The 12,163-nt window shown below is 42.3% G+C and overlaps 1 protein-coding gene across 2 annotated transcripts in view; it reads right to left on the reverse strand.

Moving 5' to 3' along the window:
- Positions 1-12,163, reverse strand: part of SGK3 (serum/glucocorticoid regulated kinase family member 3) — a 153,144-nt gene that overhangs the window by 2,830 nt on the left and 138,151 nt on the right. For both annotated transcript variants that reach the window (XM_062188403.1, XM_062188402.1), the window contains exons 14-16: positions 10,599-10,694; positions 9,572-9,727; positions 5,728-5,817 (exon numbers count right to left, since the gene is read on the reverse strand). In XM_062188403.1, the coding sequence (XP_062044387.1) occupies positions 5,728-5,817; positions 9,572-9,727; positions 10,599-10,694 (342 nt within the window). The remainder of the gene's footprint in view (positions 1-5,727; positions 5,818-9,571; positions 9,728-10,598; positions 10,695-12,163) is intronic.

A 12,163-nucleotide genomic window follows, 5' to 3' on the forward strand; every position in this document is an offset into this window, starting at 1 on the left:
AGACCTGAGAACTACTAACTGTGCAGAATAGTCACAATTTCAAAGAAGCAGCAAAAGTCCGTGAAGAAGTTATATCCTAAAAGCTGTCAAAATGCAAACAGCAAAGAAGTAAATGCTATTCTGAAGAAAAATCCATTCGGAAGCATTTCTGGAAGTAAGGACAGAAACCTGGACACACCCAACGTAAAGAAGGCTTCTAGAATAATTCAGAGGATGTCAGGGAATGTTGCAGTGAAGTCCTGTCAATATGGACTCTTTTGGAGAAACGTGTTTTATTTCTGTATTTCTGAAGTGGCCCACTAAACAGCAAATCTTGCAGAAACTACCAAAAACTACTCATTTGTGAGTTTTTTTTTTTTTTTTTTTTTTTTTTATTTTTGACAGGCAGAGTGGACAGTGAGAGAGAGAGAGAGACAGAGAGAAAGGTCTTCCTTTGCCGTTGGTTCACCCTCCAATGGCCGCCGCGGTAGCGCGCTGCGGCCGGCACACCGCGCTGTTCCGATGGCAGGAGCCAGGTGCTTCTCCTGGTCTCCCATGGGGTGCAGAGCCCAAACACTTGGGCCATCCTCCACTGCACTCCCTGGCCACAGCAGAGAGCTGGCCTGGAAGAGGGGCAACCGGGACAGGATCGGTGCCCCGACCGGGACTAGAACCCGGTGTGCCGGCGCCGCAAGGCGGAGGTTTAGCCTGTTGAGCCACGGCGCCGGCCCATTTGTGAGTTTTATAGCAAGTCTGAAATATTCTGGCTTCTCTGTTATATTAACAGCTGAGAGAATAAAAGTAAGGAACCACTGCCAGTTAAAAAGAACCAAATAGGCCAGTGCTGTGGCGTAGTGGGTGAGGACACTGATTGTGGCCCTGGCATCTCATATTGGGGTGCTGGTTTGAGTCCTGGCTATTTGGATTCCAATCTAATTTCCTGCTAATGTGCCTGGGAAGGCAATGGAAGATGGCACAAGTACTTAAGTCCCTGCCGCCCATGTGTGATACCAGGATGGAGTTCCTGGCTTCTAGCTTTGGCCTGGCCCGGATCTGACTGTTGCAGTCATTTGAAGAATCAATCAGCAGATGACAGGCCTCTCTGTGTGTTTCCCTCTCCCTCTCGTCATTTCATATAAATAAATCTTTTCCAAAAATGAATTAAATATTTATCAGCATAACTTCAGTTATGTAGATTAAAACTAAGACTTCAAAATGCCTTTTATCCATTATTTATAGGTAAATACACTGATGTGAGTCCTTTATGATGCAGACTACTTGGCACATGTAATTAAAAACTTCATGCAATCTATTGGATTTTGGAAAGACTCCTACTGACTGCTAGAAACATTCACCGTTGAAACACTAAAGCTTAGTACGGTCAGTAACCCAAATCTTCCTTTTTCCAGTAACTACTCTGAAAATATAAAACACCAGGGAGTGGGGGCTGTAGCCTAGTGGTTAAATCTACCTCACCCATGGAGTACCTTAGCTCAACCACCTCTAGCTTTCTGACTCCAGCTTCCTGCCAGTGCAGACCCTGAGAGACAGCAGTGATGACTCAAGTAATCGGGTTTCTGCTCCCACATGGGAGAACTGGCTAGCATTCCTAACTCCCGACTCTGGCCTTGGCCCACTTCTGGCTGTTGTGGACATTTCGGGAATAAATCAGTGGATGGGAGCACTCTATTTATCCCTCAAATACATAATTAAACACCACCACCAAGAAGCAATAAGCAGATTGGAAATCAATTAATTTATTTTCCTCACAGAAACATAAAGTATCAAAGGCAATTTCTGTCAGTTATTTGTTGCCATACTGCAATCATAAATTATTATGAAAGAGTGTTAATTGTTAAAGGACAACAGAAATCACTGTGCACTTACTCCCCATATAGGACTTCCGTCCCTAATGAGTTTACTATGAGAATCACCTGCAAATTTTGTTCTCAAACAGTACTCTATATGTTGTGTGTGCATGGTGCAAACTGTTGAAGTCTATGCTTAGTATGGAGTTGTTCCTCTGTATATAAAGTCAAACTAAAAATGAACCATAATGAAGAAGGAGTTTGGAGGGGGAGGTAGGTGGGGTGGGAGGTTGGGGGTGGGGTGGGTATGGGGGAAAGAACCAGTGTATTCCTAAAGTTGTATCTATGAAAAAATGATTTTATTAAATAAAAAATTATTGAGACATGTCTTTTTTAACCTCATGTTACCATATTTCAAATCAACCAACACATTTACTATCTAACACTAAACATATTTAATAATTCTCCTCTTTCTGCATTTGTGTCTTTTTTTTTTTTTTTGACAGGCACAGTGGATAGTGAGAGAGAGAGAGACAGAGTGAGGCCGCCGCATCTCGCTGATCCGAAGCCAGGAGCCAGGTGCTTCTCCTGGTCTCCCATGCAGGTGCAGGGTCCAAGGACTTGGGCCATCCTCCACTGCCTGCCCGGGCCATAGTAGAGAGCTGGCCTGGAAGAGGGGCAACTGGGATAGAATCCAGCGCCCCAACCAGGACTAGAACCTGGTGTGCCGGCGCCGCAAGGCGGAGGATTAGCCTGTTAAGCCATGGCGCCGGCCTGCATTTGTGTCTTTAGTTAGTTTTCTTGAAGACACAGGCCATGTACTACTTATTTGTATTTCTCAACCAAGTGACCAATAAATAATTAACTCACAAATCTCTGAAGAGAAGAAAAAGAAGGGAACCAGGTTCCTACTACAGGCTAAGCATCCCTACCTGAAAATCTGAAATGCTCCAAAGTTTGAAACTAAGCCCTGGCATGACACCACAAATGGAAAATTCAACATCTGACCTCATGTAACAGGTTGCAGTTAAAACACAGGTACACGGCCAGCGCCGCAGCTCAATAGGCTAATCCTCCGCCTTGTGGTGCCGGCACCCCAGGTTCTAGTCCCGGTCGGGGTGCCAGATTCTGTCCTGGTTGCCCCTCTTCCAGGCCAGCTCTCTGCTGTGGCCAGGGAGTGCAGTGGAGGATGGCCCAAATGCTTGGGCCCTGCACCCCATGGGAGACCAGGAGAAGCACCTGGCTCCTGACTTCGGATCAGTGCGGTGTGCTGGCCACAGCAGCCATTGGAGGGTGAACCAATGGTAAAGGAAGACCTTTCTCTCTGTCTCTCTCACTGTCCACTCTGCCTGTCAAAAACAAAACAAAACAAAACAAAAAACCCAAAAAAACAAAACAAAAAAAAACCCCACAGGTACAATGGGCTGGCACCCCGGCTCAATAGGCTAATCCTTTGCCTGCAGTGCTGGCACACCAGGTTCTAGTCCCGGTCAGGGCACCGGATTCTGTCCTGGTTGCCCCTCTTCTAGTCCAGCTCTCTACTGTGGCCCGGGAGTGCAGTGGAGGATGGCCCAAGTGTTTGGGCCCTGCACCCCATAGGAGACCAGGAGAAGCACCTGGCTCCTGCCTTTTGATCACCACAGTGCGCCGGCCGCAGCGTGCCAGCCGCTGAGGCCATTGGAGGGTGAACCAACGGCAAAGGAAGACCTTTCTCTCTGTCTCTCTCACTGTCCACTCTGCCTGTCAAACACACACACACACACAGGTACAATGAAAAAACTGTAAGATTACCTTCAGGCTCTGTGTGTAAGCTGTGTATTAAACATAAATGAATTTCATATTTGATTTTAGTTCCATCCCCAAGATATCTATCTATCTATCTACAAATATTCTAAATCCAAAAAAATCCAAAATCCAAAACATTTCTGATCCAAGCATTTTGGATAAGGGATATTCAACCTGGAGAAATCTGGGAAAGATATCCCTAATGGAACTAACTTCTAAAACTGTCACTTCTGGATGTACTACATGAATAAAATGTCAATCTACAAATATGTCTGAGATGTAAAACAGACTTTGGAATCATGTACAGATTGAATCCTGGTTCTGGTACCTTTCATCCAGCTATGTGACTTCTCTGAGCATCTATTTCTTCATTTGTAAAACACAGATAATAAGAGCAATAGTAGATTGGTAGCTTATATGATGAATAAATTATATACTGTAAGGCATATAAAACATACATGCCTGTACACAGGAAGCTACCAAAGTAACTATTATAATTATTATTTTTCTTTTTTTAAAAAAATATTTTATTAATTTATTTGACAGGTAGAGGTACAGTGAGAGGGAGAGACAGAGAGAGAGGTCTTCCTTCCGTTGTTTCACTCCCCAAATGGCCGCAATGGCTGGAGCTACGCTGATCCAAAGCCAGGAGCCAGCAGCTTCTTCCCGGTCTCACACGCGGGTACAGAGGCCCAAGGACTTGGGGCCATCTTCTGCTGTTTTCCCAGGCCACAACAGAGCTGGATCGGAAGAGGAGCAGCCGGGACTAGAACCGGCGCCCATATGGGATGCCGGCACCACAGGCGGGGAGGATTAACCAAGTGAGCCATGGCGCTGGCCCCCCTAATTATTATTTTTCAAAGACTTATTTATTTATTTGGAAAGTAGAGTGACAGAGATCTTTCATCTGCTGGTTCACTCTCCAAATAGCTATCAAAGCCACGGCTGAGTGATGCTGAATTCAAGAGTCAGAAACTCCACCGGAGTCTCCCATAGGGGTGTCAGGGGACCAAGTACTTGAGCCATCATCCACTGCCTTCCCAGGCACAATAGCAGGAAGCTGGATTAGAAGCAGAATAGGCTGGACTTGAACTGGCACTCTGATACTGGGATGCTGGTACTGCAAGCAGTAGCCTGACTACTGTGCCACACACACCAGCCCCTCTAGGACAAGCACTGACCTTCTATTTTCTTTACTGTTACGTATCTGTTTACAAACTTTTCCAACACTGTTAATACTAAAAAGTATGTTCTCTGATGTAACATTTTGCTTTAAAAATTGTATTTAGATGAAATAGTTCCATCAGTAGATTTAATAAATCCATCTAACACGAACATTTTTTACAATACTATCTTAATGTTTTCCAAAAAGGACATAATAGTTTATATTACCATTAAAAATGTTTGCCTATTTCTTGTTTTACATCAATCTAGAAAAAACTATGCAATATTAATTAAAATGTTTATTGACTTAATATAAAAAGGATACCTAGTGGTTATTTCAATCTGTGTATTTTTAACTTGCTGAGCTCATTCTGTTCTTATGCATATTCAAAAGAAACACTTCATAATGACTGTGCAAGATGGCATTTCCATCAACTTCATCTAACTTACTGGGCATTTTGTACTTAATAGTTGGAACCTGACAACACTGAGTGACACATTTCTTTTTCTTTTTCTTTTTTTTTTTTTTTTTGACAGGCAGAGTGGACAGTGAGAGAGAGAGACAGAGAGAAAGGTCTTCCTTTTTGCCATTGGTTCACCCTCCAATGGCTGCTGCGGCCGGCGCGCTGCGGCCGTGCACCGCACTGATCCGAAGTCAGGAGCCAGGTGCTTCTCCTGGTCTCCCATGGGGCGCAGGGCCCAAGCACTTGGGCCATCCTCCACTGCACTCCCGGACCACAGCAGAGAGCTGGCCTGGAAGAGGGGCAACCGGGACAGAATCTGGCACCCCGACCGGGACTAGAACCCAGTGTGCCGGCGCCGCAAGGTGGAGGATTAGCCTATTGAGCTGCGGCGCCAGTGTGACACATTTCATAAACATTTAGGCACTGGCTCTATTTCACTTAAGTTAGATCTTAAGATTTCCCAAATTACAGTAAAATAAATTAATTCCCTATTTCCCTATTTCAGTCTGATGTGGATATATGCTTACCACATTAGGATTGAATGGTGGTGGAATCTTCTTTTGTACCAGGTCAGTCCAGCTGAGTGATTCAAAAAAAGGATGGTTCTGAATTTCAAGCTGGAATACATTTAAAAAAATTTCTTTTACAAATGCTGAAAGATATATTAAGTAGTCACCGAGAAATTTTATAAAGCTAAACCATTGCTGCTTTGCCGCTTAGTATCCTTTCTAGACACATCTGTGTCCTTTATGGGGAAGAACACTGGGAACACTACCAGCAGAGTCTACACAACAACTACTTGGAACAACCTACTTCAGTTCAAGTTATATCCTCTCCACAGGGCTTCCGCACAGGTAAAAGGGGGTTGATGTTTCTGCCCCAAATACTTCACAGGATGTTTTAAGGATCAGCATAAAATATGGAAATAAAGTGCTCTGAAAAGAAGAAAGCAACTCACAGGTACAAAGAATTATTCTTACCTGAGCCCAGGAAGTAAGGTCACACAGAGACAAAATCAAAGTGTTGAGCTCTTCTACCAAGGGAAAAAACAAAAAACAAAACTATTCCACCCTTGACTGGTACTCTCAAAGTTGGCACAATACTGATTCTATCTTCATTTTTTTCCCAGCAAGGTGCCATGGGAGTGTATAAAGTGAGATCCAGCCTAGTTTTGTGGGTTAAAAAAATACTTCATAGAGAAATTGCTCAACAAATTAGCCAGAAAAAAAAAAATGACAGGAGAATGTTCTAGGCAAAACAGAGACCTTGAGATGGTAAAGAGGTTACTATGGGCAAGAAGGAGAGAGTTGAATATGGCTGCAGTGTAGCAAAGGAAGCTAATGTCACCTAAGAGGAAGCTGAGAGCTAATCAGGCCACCTCATAATGAGACTGCATTATGAATTTTAGATTTGGGGTTGGTGCTGTGGTGTAATAGGTAAAGCCACCGCCTGCAGTGCTAGAATCCCATATGGGTACTGGTTTGAGTCCTGGCTGCTCATCTTAAATCCAGCTCTCTGCTATGGCCTGGGAAAGTAGCAGAAGATGACCAAAGTCCTTGGGCCCCAGTACCTGCATGGGAGAGCCAGAAGCTCCTGGCTCCTGGCTTTCAGTTGGCCCAGCTCCAGCTATTGCGGCCATCTGGGGGGGTGAACCAGTGACCAGTGGATGGAAGACCTCTCTCTCTCTGTGCCTCTACCTCTCTGTATCTCTCCCTTGTAAATAAATAAATCTTAAAAAAAAAAAAATTTAGATTTTATTCTAGCTTATGGGAAGCCATCAAAGAGTTGTTTTTTCTTTAAAGATTTATTTACTTATTTGAAAGGCAGAGAGAGAGAGCGAGAGAGAAAGAGAGAGACATATATCTTTCATCCACTGGTTCATTCCCTAGATGGCTGCAGCAGCTGGAGTTGGGCTGATCTAAAGCCAGGACCCAGGAGCTTCTTCGAGGTCTCCCATGCAGGTGCAGGGGCCCAAGGACTTGATCCATTTTCCACTGCTTTCCCAGGCCACAGTAGAGAGCTGGATTGAAAGTGGAGCAACTGGGACTTGAACTGGCGCCTACATGGGATGCCGGCTTTACCTGCTACACCATAACATTGGCCCCCATCAAGCAATTTTAAGTACAAGAATGTCACAAGTGGTATTTTGTATTGTTAAAGATCACCTGGCTATGCAGTCAAGACCTGTTAAAGGAAAAATAGCTAACACTATGGCCAGATTAAAGATGATAACTGCTAGGAAAGAGTAGTTCCAACGAGGCTAAGAAAATGTGCCTGGATAGAGGAAAGAGTGAGGTGACAAATATAGCAAGTGGACCTACTTTTGAATACGGGAGAGTAAGCAAAAAAGAATAGTAATGAATGCCTTTCAGATATGGACTTGACCTGATTAGCCAGATGGAAGTGATGTTCTTTAATATGAAAGGGAGAACAGGAGGAAGACAGCAGGAATTCATTTTGAACATGCTGTGTTTGAGGTACAAAGGCCAACGGCAGCACAAAGGTGTTGTGTATGTCTAGATATCAGAGAGATCTGGAAGTGAAGACATACAGACAAGTAAAGCCATGGGACTAAATGAGATTGTCATGAGAGTACAGCAGAAGAGGGTTCTGAGACAACCCCAGGCACTGCCACACTTAATAGGCTGGAGAAGAGGGACTTGCGCAGGGGATTATGCAGGGAGCAGAAATATAGAAAGTTAAGTATGAAATCAATGTGGGCTCTTGTGGAAGCCCAGGAAACGGGAGAATTGCAACTTTAAATCCTGCTCAGAGAGTACGCTGAAGAATAGACGTATACAGTTGTTCTAGCAGCTCCTTTGTGGCAGAGTCAAAAATGAAAAGAGACTATGAAAAGCAAATTGAGTATAGAAAACTTCCGACAAAGTTTGGTTAGGAAGGGAAGACAGAGGAGTTCCTTGCAGGAGAGCAGGGTTGAAGATTTTTGTTTTAAGAGACTTGATACTATTTACTTATTGATTGGAAGGAACCATGGTAAGAGGGAGCAGCTATCATGCTGAAAAAAAAAAGCATGCAGAGGATTCCTGGCAAGAGGCTGGGATCCAGGGCATAGGTGGATATGAACTTCTTCCACTACTGTAAGAAGGAACAACAGGTGCAGGTGCATACAGATCTTCAAATGTGATAGAACGAAGCTGGTGACAGTACTGCTCTGATGGCTCCATTTTCCCTATACAATAGAAAGCAAGACCATCTGCTGATGTAGAGAAGAAGGAGGGGAAGGAGGAGGAGGAAGAATCTGGAAGTTTGGAGAGACGACCTGAAATGGATAACATCAAGAGTAAGAGAATAAACTGAACAGAGAAAGACAGCAGCAGTGATGCAGACAGTGATGCAGCCCAGAGAAGGTTCCTGGCCACGATGTGACAGTGCTTCCGACATGCCCAGGGGCTTTCCTTCCTCAGCACTGTTCAGCAGCCCCAGAGATGACAGGTGGGTTGTTCTAGGGTTGCAGCTCCCACCACTGAATTCAATAAGAGGACCAAAAGACAAGCAGGTGTGAAGTGTTAGCAAGACTGACTGAAACAATGAACAGGAACCTGTTGACAGAGTTGCCCAGTAAACTGGAGATTAGGAAGGGTGGGAAAGCAGCAGCAGAAGAGTCTATTACTCACAGGTCAAGTTCAAGATTGATAAACAGCCTTCAAGCCTTTCTCAGAAAGGAATTTAAAAGGTCATGTTCCTCAGTAGTTTGTCAATTTACTATCATTAATACTAGTAACTACACTAGCAAATTAATTAACCTGATTTGAAACAAACTTGCCAATTTCAACATTATCTCAAGAAAGTGTAACTAAATTCTCAAAAAAAAAGCTATTTAATGTTAGTTCAAGGAAAATAGGATTGCCTCATGCAAACAACAGACACTTAAAAATTATTTTTTAAAGAAATGATTACAAGTTTAGGTAGCCTCAAACCCTAACAAAAACCTTATCAGGTTGTTAGTCTCTATTGTAAGTCGATGAAAATACTAGTATTATTTAGCAATTAAAATTAAAAGTCTGCAAAAAATGTAGGTAGTTAAAACCTTGTATTACACATTTTTTATAAAGAAGGGAGGGGAAGAGAAATTAACCAAATCAAATAACTGAATGTGAAAGCTTGACATAGAGAATAAAGGAGATCAAATTACTATGAAAATCAGAAAATCATGCAGGTGTTAAGTGCTTTGAACAATGCATAATTCTATATAAACACAAGTACCAACAGTGGGGACAAGCACACTACTTTTCAATGGTACTATTCCCTAACAGCTGCATTCATTCCATTAAATACCACATAAAACAGGGATTTATTTCCAAATTCTAAATAAGCTCAAGTAAAGTTTATACTGAGAAACATGTTACATACAAAGTCTTCTTTGGCACCGAGTCGATTTTGCCTGTTTTTTTCTAGGAGTTCTTCCAGAATGGACCAAGCTGTGAGGCTCACCCCTGGCCTCAAACTTAGGGGCTTGTGAAGAATATTATCATACATTTCAGCAACATCTCGGCAATAAAAAGGAGGCTGGGGGAAAAAAAGCAAAATGAAGAAATTTAGTGGTAATTAAATTGTACTAAAGTGGGGTTAAAATAGTTGAATTTGGCCTTGAATTGCAGAGAACAGTGGGTTTGGAGCACAGAAGCACAACAGGCCTCCTCAGGTATGTGGCCATCTGCAGTGCAGCCTCCCAGCAGAGATTCTAAAATCCAGCATAATACACAGCTTAAAGTTCACTGAGTGAATTAGGGTGGGTGTGTTCAAGAGCACCTTGTAGACACAGCTGTCACACTGTGTACAACCTGGGGCCTGGCACTGTGGCACCATGGGTTAAGCCAGCAGCCTATATCAGAGTGTCAGCTGGAGTCCTGGCTGATAGGAGTGGACATTTGGTGAACTGGTCAGGATGCCACTGGGATGCCTGAATCTCATATTGGTATGACTGGGTTCAAAGCCTTGCTCTGCTCCCAATTCCAGCTTTCTGCTTAACTTGTATCCTGGGAGACAACAGGTGATAATAGCTGATGTACTTAGCTCCCCACTGCTCATGTGGGACACCTAGACTGGGCCACACAGTTGCAATTGCAAGAATTTGGGGTGTGAACCAGCAGAGATTTTTCTCTCTGCCTCTCAGAAAACTGAAATGGAAAAAGAGAAATTTAAAGTACTGTTTAGTATAATTGAGAAATAATGATGTCAACTTAAAACACTAGTAATAAAATGAAAAGTCATTATTTTATTGTACATTCCTTATGCAGTGTTGATTTTCCTTAACTGGGCTATTATTGCTCTATGAATGTTATCTAAGTGTCCACAAAATTATTAGAAGAGCAAGAGAACCAAATCAATGATATCACGGGAAGAGTTAAGATAATAATGGAAGAGTAGAAACACGTACCAATCCATACAGCATTTCATAAAGGACAGCGCCCAGGCACCACCAATCTACAGTGTTGTCATATGGCTGTTTCCTGATTACTTCGGGTGCGAGATACTAGGGAAAAGAATGAAATATTAGAGCAAGTCAAGAACAGCCCAGCCTGTTGGAGTAACTGAGAAAATGAATGCATTTTAGGTTTTTCTACCACACTAAGAACACATTACCCGGATTATCATTGGGTGGGGTGTTCTCATTTTATAACACTGGTTCTTAGGCAGTGTCAAGTGGGACACTTTTCAAGAGAGTCATTTTCAAGCACTTCCCCCAGAAACTGTGATGCATTTAAAACAGAAGACCGCAAATGCAGAATCTATCTTGAGCATGTAATGTATGTATCTGGAGAGAGTCTTTCAGAAGATTATTTTAGAAGCTCATCTGGTCTTTATTCATAATGGTTTCCCCTGATGAAAGAATTCTTAATTTTTTATTTTTATTTTTTTAATTTCTTTACTTTAAAGGCAGAAAGACAGCAACAGAGAAAGCTTCCATCTGCTGGTTTACTCTCTAAGCACCAACAATAGCTGGGGCTGGCCAGGCTAAAGCCAGGAGCCCAGAACTTAATCTGGGTCTGCCACACAAGAACACAAGTACTCAGGTCAAGTTCCTGGACCATCACTGCTACCTCCCAGGGTACACACTGGCAGGAAGCTGGAGTTTAAGTGGAGATGCAACTGGAATCCAGGAACTCTGACATAAGATCCAGGAGTCCCAAGCAGCATGCCAACCACCACCCCAACAGTCTGCTCTGATAAAAGGATTCTTGATGTGGCAACTGTAATTCATTTTTCCCTCTTCTCAATAAAAGGAAAACACTGAATTGCATTCCTGTTTAGAATTATAATGCCAGTTCTTTAATATATTCTTTTGAAAACTTATGGAAGTTGTTAGATGACTGTTGCAATTTCCCACATGTAAGTTGTGAATTTGAATTTTAGATCCAAAAATATATAACCTCTTCCCACGTGAAACACATGTAAGGAAAGAATTCCCTAAGCTTTCAAAAATGATTTAAAGAGACGGCAATAGAAATAAAAAGGGCTTAATGGTTTTTGATCATATTTAGGTGATTAAAAATAAATTGCTTTTTTTTTTTTTTAAAAAAAAGCTACAGGATTTAAGACTAAGTTAACTATTAAATCAATATACATTTAAAGTTAATTAAAAATTAATCTTAGTGGAGAATGTGACTGGGAATGGCAGAGGAAGGAGGATGGGTGGGAATGTGGATGGGAGGGCTGGTATGGTGGGAAGAATCACTATATTCCTAAAGTTGTATTTATGAAATGCATGAAGTTTGTATTCCTTAAATAAAAGGTTTCTTTGGGGTAAAAAATAAAATATTAAGAAAATCAATATACATTCACAAAAAAAGGTTTCTTACACAGAAACATAAGAGCTATGATTAGATTAGATAGAAAAAAGGAAGAAAAAAAACATATTTCAAGGAGCTGGTGTTGTGGTAAGCAGTTGTATCCCATGAGTGCTGGTCTGACTCCCAGCTTTTCCGTTTCTGATCTGGCTTC

Source organism: Lepus europaeus, chromosome 4 (assembly GCF_033115175.1).
Source record: "Lepus europaeus isolate LE1 chromosome 4, mLepTim1.pri, whole genome shotgun sequence".
NCBI lineage: Eukaryota > Metazoa > Chordata > Mammalia > Lagomorpha > Leporidae > Lepus > Lepus europaeus.